Genomic DNA, 17,515 nt, shown 5'->3' on the forward strand with positions numbered 1-17,515 from the left:
TATTTATTAACTTATTGTTTTACTTCGCTTAACTTTTTCAAAAAATGATTAGCTGTAATACATAATCAGGAGATATAGCTAAGTTATGTTTTTAATAAGTGTGATGAAACAAGTATGATAAATTATGAAACTTTAGTTGATTACAATAAACTTCTAATATAAAATAGTTTTGGAGAATTACATACATATAGCACTTACAGAGAAACAACATCTAGAGAAATTTAAACACACAAACGGATTAAGCTCTTCGGTACGGTGCTTGTCAGTCACAAAACCATACAGACAACGTCGATTTAACTCGACGGCCGTAATATGAACGCACACGCCTGAGCGTCGACTTTAGTCGTGAACCAAGAAATTTTAACCTATGAGTTCATTATAATAACATTAGGTGAACGTTAATGCTCATCTGTATTCGCTTCTAACATAAAATATTCTCATCACAAGTGTGTTAAAGAGCAAGACGAACTCAGTGAGGCGGCAGGTAAGAGCCGGCTGTGCGCGTACTTGGTCCGTCGAGTATATTCGACACTCGTACCGAAGTGGTTAAGCGACCATTCTTTCAATCTGTTTCCCTATGAGTTGTTATTTATACTTACCAACAAGACATAAATATTCCTCTGCCTTCAAATATTGAAATTTTACTATCAATCGAATTTACAACGCAAACAAATATTTTTTTACTATTTTTATCTGCAATCAGTCTCAGACTATAAACAGATTTGTTTCTTCTCCTTTATCATGTTAAGGTACATTTTTGCAGGATATACCTCATCCTTCACCATCTGCTACGAAGTTTTTGTATGTACATTTCAGGTTATTGTGGTTTTAATAATGCGGTAGCTAAGTCATTTGGGTAATCTTCCAGCCGCTGTATTTATTAGGGGGACCAGAAAGTAATGTCTTTGTCGACATATTTTACAGAAAAACCGATTGATTTTTACCGTTACGGCATTGAAAATTTGTATACTAGATGGCTTAAGGTTAAAATAGAAATAAAAACTTGTCAAAATGTAGTCGTGTGAATCTAACTTAATATAGCGACATTACTTTCCAGCCTCCCTAATATTTATTCGCTCGTACTTTAAACTTCTCAACAGTGCTGATGTGCAGTACTTCGTGGATCTCTTTGTTGATAATGAACCATGATGGGTTTTTAATAACTTTACCATTTTGCAGTATTTGAATAATGTTAAGGTTAAATTGGTTGACACGCAAAAATGTATTAATTGTACTTGTTTCTAATTACAGGACACAAGGACACACGTCGTGGTCGAGCTATACGAAACCGAAAAATCATACGTAGAGGCCTTGGAGATATTAGTAAAGGTATTTCTTTGACTAAAATGTTTTGCGAAACATCCTGTACCATACAATGATTTATAATTTAAATGAAGCCGCTATTGAGCTAACAACGTATTTGAAAGGTTAAACTAATTAATGACTTTCATTACTCGTTCGCATTCGTTCCCTGTATCAATAATTAAATAAATTTCCCGTTTTAATTGATTGCAGAATATACGTGATAGATTCAATTACTATAAATGTATCGTTAATAAGTAGCTGTAGCCCAGCGGTAACCGACTGACACTTGCGATCATAGGTTTGATTCCAAGGAAACAATCTTATGTATAAATCATATTTTTGGTTTAACTCAACATTTAAAATATCTTATATAAGTGGTATGAGATATCTGTTGAAGGGCCGGCCAGAAATTCAACTCTTTTTAAAATTTAACTATGTCAGACGTGTACACTATAATATCAATCATGTATTCATAAATGAGCCAATAAAACAAGTTCTACACATTTCGATTAGTAAAAACATTACAGAAAACGAAAGTATTAGATATCTTGTGGAACTTTATAACATATGCATATGGGTCTGGGACCTTTGAATGACTTGTTCACTTTTTGGAGACTAATTTTAGTCTTTCAATTTTTCAAGTTTTTTATTTCTTGTTTTTGTACAAAACAAATCTGTCACTGTTTTTCATACACGCTTTTAATTGATGATTTGAGATTTCTAAAAGATATCTATGGGTAGATAGACAATAATCGCCACGCATCGCACGCGCTTGGCAGGTGGATTGGAGATCGCATTGTGGTTTTATGGTAAGCAGAGAACACTACTGCTCATCCTCAGAAAACTTATTTGTAAGAAGAGGCAATTCTATATAATTAATGCACAGTGTGAATTATGTAACATTGTATCCCGGGAATAAAACCCGTGACCTACAATCGCAAATCTAAGTCTTCTACCGCTGTGCTACCACCGCCCAATTAATTATTATTAAAACTGGTCTTGCGAGATATAATTTAAGTGTAATTGTAGTAAAGATGATATATTCAGTCCTCATTTATCAGCCAAATGAAGGTCGAAGTCAACCGGGAAGAAGTCATTAGTGACGTCGCCTTGATCGGAATCGCATTCGATCGATATAATGCGTTCCTCTGAAACAGTTTATTGCACCATTCATCTCAAGAAGATGACATGCTTTAGTTATGTGACATGTTTAGTGGGCACGGGCGTTGTGCTGCCAGCGTTCACGGGCGTGATACAAATTGAATGTTTACGGAAGTTAAAAGTACTCATCTTAAATACCTATTTATTTATTGTTTGGCACAAATTATATAGTCGCTCAGCTGAAACGTGATTTTAGTTGTCATTTGCATTAATTTGATCATTAAATTATGCTTCGGTAAATATTATGTATCGGAGACCCATTATTTTATTTCTATAGCATCCATTTTGTGCATTACATCATTAACATTTTTGTAATATTTTATAATTAAGTATTTATTTCATTGACAATCACTGGAGCCTTAAGGTTCTATAGGTAAAACAATGGACAGGCAAGCTAACCGTCAGTTATTTTGGCAATCTATTAGTGAGATTTACGTCCAGTAATAGACGTCATTCACCATAAATAATGACGATGAATTGTTTTATTTTATAATTATATTCAATTTATCAAAAGACTCTAGCATTTATAATACAACTTCAATCTTTCCAAATGCGTTTACCAACGTATATATCTTTCTTTACCGGTAAGATTCTAATTATGATTTGAAAATAAACAAACTAAATAACTAAAGATACTCGTAATTCTTTAATTTATTTGATAGTTAATTATTTATTATATTACATGATACATATTTCGGGAAATACCTAAAAGTATACTCGTCGTTTAGTGATCGTTAATTAAAAAGAGGAATTAATTAAAAATGACGTGTCATTTACAACAACCACATTCTCATAAAAAACGTTTTGAAAACGAACCTTGTATTTTATGTGAAATAACTGCCATTTTTCAAAAGTAAATTGAAACTCAATTATAACCAATTAAATTATATAATAAATCAACAACACTGGAAATAATTATTTACGTGAAATACATTTGATAACTGCTGTGCATCAAAAGTAAATTGAAACTCAATTCTAACCAATTAAATTATATAATAACTTAACAAGACTGGATATAATCAACAAAAAATAATACGTAATATATAAGGATGCGTTTGTTGTAAATGAACAAACGATTTCTATTTTATTTATTTCAGAGTCGTCGACCGAGTGTCTATTGCTATTTTTAATCGTTATCCTTTTTTATGATTTACACCAGGAATTAAAAATTTAGTGGTAAAAAAAGTTCGTTAAATCTATAATAACAAAGCCTACGTTTCATAAATTTATCCTCGATCGGCGATGAAAGCATTCTATGCAAAATAACTAACAACGTTCATCTTCACTCTGAACCAAAAGTCATTACTCATAAGAGCTTAAATCGCACGTAGTAACCCGACGTACTTTCCCTGCGCTGGAATCGCATCCGTAAATTACAAGGGCACGGTAAAATTATAATAAGTCAGTCTTTCCGTCCATCCGCTCTGAATTAACTGGCGAGTGACAAATTCATTATATTTATTGAGCCGGTGAAATACCAGGGTTGTCTCGTCGCGATTTATTGCATTTTCCTTGTTCACTTAATCTTTCGAGGCGAATATAGTGCACTGTAGTGAAAGTTTTGTTTGGAAACTAATTTGTAACGATAATGATTTCGTGTTTCGAACGGTATTGTTAAGGTGGTTATAAGCCTGTGAGATATATCGCCTACGTTATACACCAGAGGTTCCCAAACTTCTTTTCTCATAAACCACTTCCAAAATTTAGCTACTTTAAAAAAATGGCAAAAATGTGAAGGAAATTTCCATTACCATTGAATTTCAACCGCGAAATAAGTTTTCGGAAAAGAAGTGACTACTGATTGCTTAATTAATCGATAGTACTGAGTGGATGTCAGAAATGTAAAATTGACCAATAAATAAGTAATTTCGTCTAACTTTATTTTAATCTACTTAAGGAACCAATCAATTGTTGAGTTTCTCAAAATAAAATCTGCATTTGATATATGAAGCCGTGATGAAATTTTAGTTTTTACTATCGAAAACACAAATTTTGGTGGACCCTTATGAATTATGAACTCTCTTTTTTGTCACTCCAACATAGACCTTTTTTGAGTCTCCTGTGACCCCCGGGAGGACCTGGATTACTTTGCGAACCAAGATTATAGACTCTCCAATAATCCTAAACTGTTATTACTACCTACGCTGTTGTTTAAAATAACAAATAAATAGCTTCTATAAGAAAGTTGTTTAAAATAACAAATAAATAGCTTTTATAAGAATGCGAGTACCTTTTTGACAAATTATTTCAAGTTACACGCTTGTGGAACGTTGTCTATGTCGGTAAGAAATCTTAAATATTTCCGTATTTTCAAAAGTGTTAAAAAGCTTCACTACCTTTCACGGGATATATTATGTTAAAATCGTATTTTAACTGTCTAGTTATATTATATTACGATATTTAATGATAAGAACGTTAAAGCTACTATTTATTTAATGTGTATGTATATCGCATTTACCACCAATTCTGTCCTTGATAAACATCTACATTTTTTTACGTTATTAAACCTTAACATTGAATGGTCATGATCATCATCTGTCAGCCGATAGAGATGCCCACCGAAAGGTAAAGGTCTCCTTAGGAGGTTGCCACGATAACTGATCGATTACTTCTCGCAAACTTAAGCATGTCAGTCTACCTATTGAGGAACAAAATTCCTAAGTAGCGACCACGCCACGTCTACCGTTTCGTAGCGTCACTAGAGAACCTTTCGGCTCCTTTTACTGAGTAGTCGTGTTGCAGAAATTATCGTTTATAACTGGCCTTTAATATGTATTTTATCAGATATTTTGTCTGTGTGATTTTTGTACAATATAATCTTAAAATACAACTCATAAGGGCTTTAACATTTTATAGAATTCACTTCTCACATTTTTTTTACTTGTTCCCTATAGTATTTCTCACAGGGAAATTTTTATCAATAATTTTTTCAATTTTATTTTCTCCCACTTCATATATTAGTAATTTTTTTAATTTTTTCTGCTCACAGTTACTATCGTTACATCAACACTTATTATTCTGCGGCAGAAGGCTCGGAAGTAGAAGTCAGTAAAAAAACAAAAACTGAATTTTATCCTCGAAGCCTGCTCTAGAGGTGTTTGAAGTTCGATCAGATAGCTTAGAGAGGACTTTTAACGATACTAGTTTTGCTTCGTCCTAGCAAGATAGTAGTAGTCTCTATTTTTGTGCAGAATTATGGTTGAAAATTTTCCTACAAATATTATCCATAAATGTCTTTAATTACTACCAGCTGTACCTACAGTCTAGGCAGTGCCAGAAGTTACTAGTCCCATAACATTCCAGGAAAAAAATGTTTTAATATGTTTTAGAGAGCGAGTGGCGCCCAATAGGTGAACCACAGTGCAGTGTGTGCAACTGTGACACCAGTGATACTTAAAGCGAACTTTCAAATGTTGATAGTGTCAATTGCCATGAAAATTTTCAATTTTGTTACTTAATTATCGTTAAGAATCATCCAAAAATAAGGGTACTTAAATGGAAAAAAATGTAAACTATATAAAAAATTAAGTTATTGAGACTGCTGAAAAACCTTGAGGAGATACATAATTTAGCAATGTCAATTTTGTCAGCGCACGCGAAATTTTTTCGCCCTCTGCCTCTAGGGGGCGAGTGATCTCTCCATACCCCGCCATAACACCTCGACTCACACCCCGTCCCTTTATGAAGGACGGTCTCGGAAAATATGTCGCTAAAATTCTCCATTTTCAAACACCTTTTTGTCGTTGCAGTTAAAAGAATAAATTCTGTATTTAAATTTCACGTTTTCACTTTTCTCTATTAAATAAAATATTTAAGTTTTCAATTTAAATTCTACTATTTTAATATAAACTGTTATATACGTGAGGGGATTATTTTATCACGGCAATATTTTCATACTTGTACTTGCATGTAAACATAAAGTCACTTTTGTATTCACAAACTATAACGTTTGAGTATGATTTCTATTTATAATTAACGTATTCTATACATAGGCTTTTCATCGTGAAATATAATATATAACATATTATTATTAAATTTTATTAATTTACATTGTTATTACTCTCCCAAAAACTATGTTGGAAGTAAGTCTAAGAAATAAAAATAAATAAATTGTGGATAAATAAAGTAGTCAACAAGGTAGACATACGGCCTTGTTAAGGGCGCCGAAAGACTCTTGAATCAGGCCTCTTCCAACCGGTCCTATTGAAAATATTTTTGGTACTCTATGTCCAACAGTGGATGATTTACACCAGAAATTATAATAATGATAAGACAAAACATAAAACGAGGTATTGCCAAAAAAGTTAAGACTAACGTTTTGAAGAATTTTTAAGTCTTTCTAATTTCAAACAACTTTTTTTTTTGTATTGAAGACCGTATGTGCTATAATTGAACTAAAGATCTAATTGTTCTTGTAAAGGTCTATCGAACATAAAGTTAGAATACCAAGGTCACCTTAAGCCAGGTGAAGGACTAATTGTCTCACCATAAATGTTCCAGCCAGCCTGAAAGCAATAAACATTAAGTTCGTACATCCATTGTATAATGCGAGAATTTATTTACTTATTTATTTACAACAAAGATTTGGTAACCATGTCGTTGGTAGCTGTATCAAATATTAACTGTGTTACAATGGTCGCCATCCTTCTTCGTAAATATTGAAGTTAAAAAATGATACAGTCAAACTTATCTATGCAATAAATTAAACTCATGTTAAAAATTGTATTATCACACACAACTATTATTTATTCGTCAATATTTTTGTATGTTAACGATTAGTGTGTAAGTTGTACAGAATTTGTTCAGTGTCGTCATTTTTTGCACTCGTATATAGCAATGGTTGTTGGATTCAAGTGTACACGCCAGTAATCAATTAGGACATTACCATTTCAGAAACTCCGTTAGTTTTCAGACGTGTTTAACGACAATTTAATATCTTAAATTCCTACGCGTATCGCATCGTAACATTGTAACCGTAAAACCTAGTTTATGGCAAATCAGCTGTAAAATTTATAAGCGTCTTATAAAACGACTTCACACTTTCTCAATACTATCTAAAATGTTACATTCTATTATAAATGGGTAAAAAGGAATGAAGGAAAAGATGTTTAATCTCCCAGTTTTATACAGGCTGTTTGTTTTGAGGAGTAAAAGTTGCAAAGAAGTAAATTTATACGTAACTAAATAACGTAATGATAATATAGTGAGAGAAGGATTTTTCAAAATTATAATTACTACATAATAAAATTAATTATTGTCGCTTACTATGCAGACTTTTTATTGTTGGAAATTTAAAATTTTCCAATCTAATTCCAAGAGAAAAAAAATTAATGTTACATTTCAGAGAGATCACATAAAAAAAAGTGTGATTTGAAAAAGGAGTAAAAGTTTTGAAGCTTTTTGTATAAAAAAGTTCAATACGTTAAGACCTTTTAAGCTTTTACAAGTATAATTGATCAGCCTGTATAACCCTTAAAAAATATTTTTATGACTTGAAAAATTTAAAACGTTCTAAATTCAAAAAAACGGTTACGTCATTGTGAGATATACGATCTCACCAGCCAGCAAGCATGTATTATAATAAAGTTTAATTGAAAGCGAATGGAACAACAAAATGTTATAACATATTTTTTACATCATGAATGAGCCGTTCAAAAGTGTTTTCTACGCATTAAATATTTTCGCATTTCTTTAATGTATCTATTAAAATTGCTATAAAGCTCCGAGACCGTGAGTTAATTGCGTTTATTTTTATCTTCTAGAAATATCTTCAGCCTCTCAAAAGTCCAGAGAACGCCGGCTTATTGGACGCTTTCGTAGTGGATGAGATATTTTATCAAGTTCCAGCGATATTAAACGTGCATCAAGTGTTCCTGGAGCAGCTGAGACGGAGGCTCGAACAATGGGATCTGCAGCAAAAAGTTGGAGACGTCTTTCTAGACGTGGTAATAATATCTTATGTTTGTTAATAAATACACTGTTCTATTAAAACAAACCAAATATTCTGTCTATATTTCTTGCAATGGTCAATGTTGGAAATGTCTATTTAGTGGATATATTTATATCATATTATAATAACAACACGACTACTTAATATGCATGCTGCCAGCGTTTTTAAAATAAATTAATAAAAATATGTTTTCAAACAAAATACTAACCATTTTAATGATAATATTTATTTATTTCAAATCGACACGCCAACTACAATACATAAATACACACCTGTAAGTCCCCTATCATTACACGAAATGAATCTCTTATTTTTTAATCCAGTTCACTTAGTCGATACCATTTATGATTATAGTTAAATAATTATATTATGTAATATTATAACCTATTTACTATTAATTGTGGATTGAGTTATTGTTTTCTTTAAATTTTTTCCGCGATATCCATTATGATAATAATAGGCCAATAAAAATACTCAGAGGTTTATTTTTAATTGTAATAACTTTTTCTATTTTTCTTTAATGTTCTTTTGTCTTTTATTTAATTTAGCTTGCAATACATATGGGTGGCATCTATTATCAATAATATATGGTATTGGATATATTGATAATCCTAACTATATCAGTTATTAGTTTTAGCATTATTATATATTAATATTATTCGCTATATTTATCATGAACTGTACATGATTGGTTTACTTATGTTACCACTAACCTCTATAGAGCTTAAAACTTTTTTTATATACACATATGATCTACAGGTATTCCACTCGGTACCTGAACTCCAATAGCTGTACTCTTGCTAGACCAGAGAGCGGCTTAATGTCGTTCTTGGCATATGCCACTTTTACATGAAAAATATAAGTTTACACACTTAGTTTTATATTATACTTAAAAAGTACAAATCGAAATATTTTTGCCTATGATATGTGTAAATAACTCTGGCCATAATTTTGCAAGCGTATATCTAAACGTAAATAACTAACTAAAACAGTAAACAATACGGCTCTCTAAATGACAAAATAACAAAACACGAACAATCTATAGCATTTTAATTGAATTATAGCCAAGAGTAGAGTATACTTCCATTACAATGATATTATAGGAGAAATGAAACGTTAATTAAACGATTTAAAGGTTTCTTTATTATGTCTTTGTTATTTTTTTTCTTCATGCGCGGATGCTTATGAAACATACTTCAGTTTTCCCAACAAAAAAATAGAGTAATTTTATTATACATCTAGTTTGTTAAAATGTATATGTATTAATACTCTATTTTCAGTTCACCAAACCCACCGTGATGGATACTTACATGTCTTTTATAAACAATTTAAAAAAAGCGAAAGAGACCATCAAAACATCGGCAGCTTCAAGGCCTGCCTTTGCAAAGTTTCTAGACGCTATGGCGCGAGACCACAAAGGGAAATTGTCTTTGGACAACCTACTCATAAAGCCTGTACAGAAATTTCCCAGCTACAAACTATTAATACAAAGGTTGATTAAGCATACAGGTAAGCAAAATGTTTTATTACGTCCTTTAGATCTATTTTCTGTTGAATCAGAAATTTCATCTAAAATTATATGCGAAATGTTATGAAATTTTACACAATGCCCTGTCTCTCGCAAGTCTAAACTGAATTATAGAATCGTTCTTGCTATACTGTTTGACGGTAAAAATATAGTCTTTTGCAAAATATTTTATTTCGTTAAGATTTACAAAAAAAAAAAGCTACGAATAAAGGCACAATGCAGTGAATGTAAAAAGGAAAGATGTAACACCACAATTTCTTTCTAACCTGTTCAAGGTTTAGACTGTAAATAGCGAAAATCGGCTTATATCTCAAAACTGCTTTCAAAGAAGCAATAGTAGGATAATTACAAATTTAGTTAGATTAGGAGAGACGTTTGGTTGGTTAAGGTGAACGCTAATGCAATACAAGGAATCTTTTTAAATCCTGATTCACGGATCGTTAGGTATGAGAACCGTACCCAGTCCTTATCCCTACAACGCGATGAACTCGCCTCCAGCATGGTGAAGCTATGGTATGCTGTAATGTTATGTCTCTTCTTTCAGATCAGTCACACCCAGACCACAAACTCTTACTCGAAGCCCAAAAAGAAATTCACGAGCTACTCGAGTTGATCAATTGTACAGAGAGGGAGAGTCTAGAGATAGAACAACAACAGCAAACTTTGCGGGAACTGGAACAAATGATCGAAGGTTTATCTAACTTGGTGACTGCAGACCGAATGTTCTTACGGCACGAAATGGTTACCATGCCGTCAGCACAGGGGACCATTAAAGATAGAGCTCTATTTCTTTTCAACGACACACTTCTTATCACTAGCGTTAAGAGGCGAACTGGAACTATTAAGAAACCAGTACCGTAAGTATTATTGCAATGTTAAGATGTCATCTATCATTTAAATTATTTTCTTTTTGAGGAGTAGGAATGTAGTTCGTCGTCTTCACCATTTCAGCTGGAGGACGTTTATTAGTCTAGTAGGATTTATATCAAATTTACAACAGTACTATCAAGTCTTGTTACAAGTTGTCGTAAGACACTGGTTGCAAGCCGCTTCCAATTACTTATATTACAAATCTATGAGGTACCTCTAGCAGTGGATGTCCTATAGTTGAAAGAATAATGCGACGGACTTGTAAATTATATTGGTTCCCATACTTTGTGAATAATCGGCTAGTTTATTTTTATTTACTGACTAGATTTTCTTTTTTACCCTTACTTTTATTATTCGCATCACACTATTTCCGCTTGTTTTTATCATGTATGTTACATATATAATCTGTAGGTAACGTTGTGAGTTATACATTTTTTTTTAAATCTTTCACCTCAATTTTATGATTATTATTGTAAAATTGGTAGTTTGTTCCACAGATAAATAAATAAATTAAAATGTTTAGTCGAGTTAAGATTTTTTATGAAACATTTTCTAACGAATATTTCTTTTTGTATTACAGAACATACCAAAGCAGTATTGCGAGTCAGATGGAAGGAAATAAGTACAAACTTTTGATGAGGATATCTTTAGCCGACCTTGAAATTGTTAAAGGTATTTTATAATTGTTTAAAAAAATAAGAGATGAAATTTCGTTTAATTAGAGAATTGATGACGTTATACGAATAATCTAACATCGGGATGGGGCGATGCCATAAACCGGACCGTATTGCAAAGCAATATTCTAATTCACACATTGCTCCAAAACTTAATTACACTCGAACCTTTTCTATGATCTTTTTAATGCGTTATTTTTGTATGCTACCTTATATAAAAATGATCGAATTGGACCATAATCGATGAAGCTATCAATAGTAAAAAAAATAATAGATAGTTTTTTTTTACATCTGGCTATGGAGACATACACAATCGTCTAGTGAAACAAAATGATTTCTAAAAAAATTCAAACCTCGAAGACTACGTGGTAGTATATTCATGTGATGAAATAGATTTGAACCAGTTTACAACAAGAAAGTTCTAGTTATTTCGTTAGCTCATGAATTATTTCGACACGAGACTCTTTTTATGCTGTGACTACTCAACGCGCAAAATCAGGTTTGAGTATAACTTCGTTTATCGACCCTATATTTACAAAGGGCAGTAACTTTTACATAGTACTCTCGGTTAGTTCCGTGTTATACGATTGTTCTTCTAAAACTCGTTTTCTATTCGTAATTCAAACTTAGAATTAGATTATGTTTGGGTAAACACTGGCATCTATAACATGGTGTATAAAAAGTCAGAATCCATAGCCTCAGAATAATTGTGATTTATAGTAACGTTATTTATAAAAACAAATATTATCAATATTAGTTAAAGATTCGAGTTTACTTTCAACGGTAAAGGAGGTTTAAATCAATAACTAAGGAAAACTCCGATATGCTCCAAATATGTCCGTTATATAAAACTAAACTAAGAACAAACTAGTGGTAGCTCAGCGGTATAGGGCTTGCTATCTCAGGTCGCCGTTTCAATTCCTGGGATGCAATGTTACATAATTTACACTTTTCGCATTAATTATTGAAGATCAAAACTCACAAACAAGTGCCCAGAGATTTAGCAGGGTTCTTTGCGTACCATAATACTACACTGCGATCAGCAACCCGCCTACGAAGCGTAGCGATTATGGTATATCCCCACATAGATATCTTCAAGGGAGGCCTAAGGCACTGGGCGTCTATGGGTTGAAACGACGACGACGATGACAAAGAACATTAAAATAAATATGTACAAAATGCTATATACATATATGTATAAAACAAGTTTATTAGAATATTCTAATTATAATTTCTTAGGATACCATGGATAGAATGTTCAAAAATTGGCAGAATAAATAATGTCCTGATCAAAGCATTAGAAATATCACAGTTGAAAAATATATGTAACATCAGAAAATAATCGCGCTATAAGAGAGACGCGTTGTAGGTGAAATATAAATTATAAAATTACAACATATGTAAATAACACATACAATCATAATATTTAGATATATATACAAACGTTCTTAAGAAATATTTTTAATAAAATCTCATGGAAATTATAAACACTACACTTTAGAATAGTCATACTAGAACGTTCGAAAAAAAATGCCATATAATCATTGGTCATATAGCTGCCATCTTTTACCACATTACCGTATATTGCTTTATTCGAGTAATAATTTTATTAAATGTTTTTCCAGCTAAAGACGAGAATCTAAGGCGTATAATGCATGAGGTGGAGACCCTGACCGAGGATGTGAATACTCTGACCCAGATCTCGGAACATGTGGCCGCACTCCACACACAGCACGCGCAGTTAGAAGAGCTGGTGAGAGATATGCTCCACACCTTGAACAAGCAGCTCCTGGACCGGCAGAACAGTGATACCCAACTCTGCTATATGGAGATTAGTTTGAACACTTCGTGAGTCTTGAAAATTTGTATTAACTTATTTACATATTTACATTCATATTACGTAAGTTGAATCAGAAATAAAACCATCGACAGAAGAGTCAGTCACTGACGCAGCGCGAAAGATTGCTCGATTGAATTGACAGTTGTTGAGGCACATCGTTCGTGTAACAGAATGCCCTTTGGGCCGAAAGGTTCTAGTATGGCGACCAAGAGCTGGAAGACACCACATAGCATCTTTATTAGGTCCTGCGCCTTAGTTAAGTTTGCGGGACGTCGTTCAATGCACGCAACGAAAACCGGACATCTTAGCGATCTTTATAGAAGCACTATGCCTTTTAATAGGCGTCTATCGGCTTACATAATGATGATTCAGATTATTTATTTTTTAAACAATGAATATCCTTATTATAAATTTAAGAAAACAGTTTAAAAAGTTGGATTTGTTTTTACTTCTTATGTAGCCACAGCCCTTTCGTCGGAGAAAGAGACAGAGGTAGTAAGGAGGCGAATTCTACCACGCTGGCAAAGTAATGAATAATTCTAAGGTATACTGGGGATCCGTAAACGAACGAAAGTACCGACATCGTTCAGCAGATAGGAAAGTTAGAGCGCTCATAATTGATGGTCGCCTTAATGTTCAAGAGCGGAGACCACGGACCAGATCGTTGAACAATGCCAAATGCATGCCGCTTCCTATCGATCTTATTGAAAATTTATTACAGAGGCTTGTGACCAGCGGTGGAAGTCCAACGACTGAAATGTTTCTGATGATGTCAGGATTGCAATTATCTATTAAAAAGTATTTCTATGTTCCTTAAGAATTATCTGTCCACCTACACAACACAATACGACCTTATTAAAGTCATCGGAATAAGATCAATCGGATGCAGCCTATTTCCAATTGAATAATAAATCAATGTGGTAGGCTCATTGACAACAGAAGACGTCTTACCTCTGAAATGATGATAATAACACGAAACATAACGTTATATTTCTGTTTTCAGAAACGGCCCCGAAAATCTAACAATAATTTTCCCGAAAACTGAGAAAAGAAGCAGCTGGGAGGAGTTGATTAACGAGACCAAACAGAAGTTATGTAAGTTAAAACCAATCAATTACAACCGGGGTATTTGTCTAATATTAGTGATAGCTTGAAACATCCACGCTTGTAAAATAAAAAAAAATAAAAAGAAAAAACCAAGAGTGTTTCCAGAAAATACAAATTATTTTGCTTACAAGCTAAATATTATGATATTAATAAATAAAAAAAGCGAGCAAAGTCTAGTGTTAGCCTGGGGTTCTATGTACAGAGCGCCGATATAAAAATGAAATATTATTTTAATTTAAATATTGCAACATTTGTAAATAAAGCGTAATATTATTTTTAAATAAATTTTTACAGTTATTATACAGTACTACAGAATATTTCAATAGTTATACACGAGTTTAGTGGGTGATAAACCTTACGAGCGAGATCACCAGTATACAGGATGCATGTATTTGTTTCTCAAAATCAACCCAAATGCGATAACAGTGGTCACATCGCTATTTTAATATTTGGGCGTCTGAATTCAAATCCGCGTTTGAATTTGAATTCGAACGCGTGAGAATGATTAAAAACAAAAAGTAATCTGGTTGTAGTGGCCAGCAACACGAAGCGTTTTTATTTTTTATTTTTTATTTAACAGTTTATTGTACACAATAAAAACACTAAAGTAACAATACAAATATAACTGACACAACAGGCACTACTTATTTCTAACCAGAAATTTCTTCCAGTAGGCCTACGGAAGGAGATTCATAAAAAGTAAGGCAGACACAACGTGCACAATAATTAAATTGAAATATTTACAATAGATACGACTTTTGACCATAATTACATACTTAACATGAACATAAATGTATACTTACATATTATATACTTACATAAATAAGCATAATAAATAATATATATACATAATATAAGCATAAATACATATATAACATATATAACTAAAAATATTATATATACTAGACAACTAGCGATAAATAGTGCTCTTTGACTCGCTTTTTAAATACAGGTTATGATGGACAATCACGTACTTCGTAGGGGAGAGCGTTCTATAATCTTGCAGCATGGACAGTGAAGGAATAGGAAAAGAAATCAGAGTGATGGGTGGGGATGGCCAGTGACGTCCTTACGTTCGTACGACAAGGTTTGTCCTGGGCCCGGGAGAAGTGGAAGAGGTTACGGAGATAAGAAGGAGCAGAGGGATTGTATAGGATGTTATAGAGAGTAGAAAGAACATGAGCGTTCCTGCGGTGACGAATTGGAAGCCACTTGAGTTGCGATCGGAACTGGGAAATATGATCGTACTTACGTAAACCGAAAATAAATCTAATACATACATTTTGGAGACGCTCTAGTTTGTTTAGAAGCTTCTCAGTGGCATCCAGGTAGCACGCGTCAGCGTAGTCAAGAATGGGGAAAAGGAGAGTCTGTACGAGGGAGATCTTGGTTTTCAGAGGTAAAAAGTTCTGGAGGCATTTGAGCGAGTGAAGTGAAAAATGTAATTTTTTGCTGACCTCATTGACGTGCGGGAGCCAAGACAAATTGGAATCGATGATTACCCCTAGATTCTTTGCAGATTTGCTAAAAGGTATAATAACGCCATCGTAAAGCAATGGACGGATAGCAGTGACAGCGTCAAGACGCTTATACATATATGCGCTCCCAATAAGCAAAGCCTGTGACTTTTTCGGGTTTACTACTAGTCCGAATGACTTAGCCCAAGTAGAGATCCGCTCCAGATCGGCATTGATAAGAGCAATAGCATCATCAAGATCAGAGATTTTGAAATGCCGATAGATCTGCAAGTCGTCTGCATAAATATGGAAGTTAGACAAAATTACAGTGGTGACTGTGTTTATAAAAACGGAAAACAGGAGTGGTGACAGTACACCACCCTGCGGCACACCCGCACCGAGATCGCACCATTTATGTTACATTAATGATTTAAATATGGTTTTAATTAATTATTCACACGTGATTTAGTAGTATTTTCATGAAATTTTTAATTTATAATGAAAATCATAAACGTTTATATCATAAAGTTAAATAAAATTTAGTTAAATAAAAATATTCACAGAGAAACCCAGGTGAAAGAGTTGTTTTACAAATTAAGCGGCTCGCGTACGCATCTCGCATTCGATGGGTTCATTTCAAAACATGACCATTTAAGGTTAAACCAACCAAAGCACGCGTAATGTTAGTTAGCGCCCCACCGCTAGCTCGCCAGTCTACTTGCCATTTTGACGACATACGTTTGCTAAACCGTTTAACTATCTTCCCGTGATTGAAAACGCTTTGAGATAGTATTATTATTTTCATTTTCTAGTTTAGCCTAGTGCTATTTTGTGTCTTCTGTTAACTTCTCTTGTACGTGTAATATATTTTGTGGAGTGTTTTATAGGATTTTTTTAGTTTGCAATAAGTTAATATATTTTTATATCAAAGCGCGCCAAGTTTGTTTTGCCCGAGACTTTCAAAACCTAGGGGCACCACATCTAAGTGCAGAAGATTTAGATTTCATTTTATTTAATATTGCATAGAGATACGATACGATACTTAATGGAATCAGGCGTTATTTTGCGGAAGTCCATCCTAAGTAAGGAAAGGACCAATATTTAGCCACTTCCGCACATGCAGTCGTAGTCGTGCAACAAAGTGTACCGCCCGCCAGCCTGCTGATAAATACGCATGCGGCAAACAATGCGAATTACACAACTACACCAAATTAGTGTCACTCTGTGTTTGGCTAAATATTGGTCCTTTTCTTACGATACGATACGTTACGCGTAGTTGAAGTTGATAGAGCGAAGCATAATTTCAGAAGGTTCCATCTATAAGTATTATGTACAACAGGTGTTTACGGCCATGAGAGGGCAGCTCCGGAATTCCTGTCGCCAGTTCCAATACGGAAGACCCGAGCTGGTTTGCAGTTCACATGTGCTGCCCCAACGCTGCCACCAAAGGGTCAATCTCCAGATGTCTGGGTAAGTTTACGAGTGCCGTGATTTCTTTTTTCCTATTGAACGTCAGCCGTATCTAAGAGCTCAGTGATTACCTAATCCGGTAAAATAGTAGTATATAGCGGTCCAAGCCGAGGCGATGCTTCTCCGGAAGCCTTCGATCTTCGCTACCTTTAA

At 33.5% G+C, this 17,515-nt stretch overlaps 1 protein-coding gene across 1 annotated transcript in view; it reads left to right on the forward strand.

The window, feature by feature from the left end:
- The window catches only part of LOC137920168 (rho guanine nucleotide exchange factor 17), a 178,399-nt gene that overhangs the window by 148,892 nt on the left and 11,992 nt on the right, over nucleotides 1-17,515 (forward strand). The window contains exons 4-11 of the mRNA XM_068763423.1: nucleotides 1,252-1,329; nucleotides 8,229-8,411; nucleotides 9,697-9,925; nucleotides 10,489-10,801; nucleotides 11,395-11,486; nucleotides 13,114-13,336; nucleotides 14,332-14,423; nucleotides 17,232-17,362. Coding sequence (XP_068619524.1) covers nucleotides 1,252-1,329; nucleotides 8,229-8,411; nucleotides 9,697-9,925; nucleotides 10,489-10,801; nucleotides 11,395-11,486; nucleotides 13,114-13,336; nucleotides 14,332-14,423; nucleotides 17,232-17,362 — 1,341 coding nt within the window. The remainder of the gene's footprint in view (nucleotides 1-1,251; nucleotides 1,330-8,228; nucleotides 8,412-9,696; nucleotides 9,926-10,488; nucleotides 10,802-11,394; nucleotides 11,487-13,113; nucleotides 13,337-14,331; nucleotides 14,424-17,231; nucleotides 17,363-17,515) is intronic.

This window comes from Battus philenor, unplaced genomic scaffold (genome assembly GCF_028537555.1).
Source record: "Battus philenor isolate CCGP_79_NKW_IND1 unplaced genomic scaffold, ilBatPhil1.0.hap1 SCAF_18, whole genome shotgun sequence".
NCBI classification, from domain to species: domain Eukaryota; kingdom Metazoa; phylum Arthropoda; class Insecta; order Lepidoptera; family Papilionidae; genus Battus; species Battus philenor.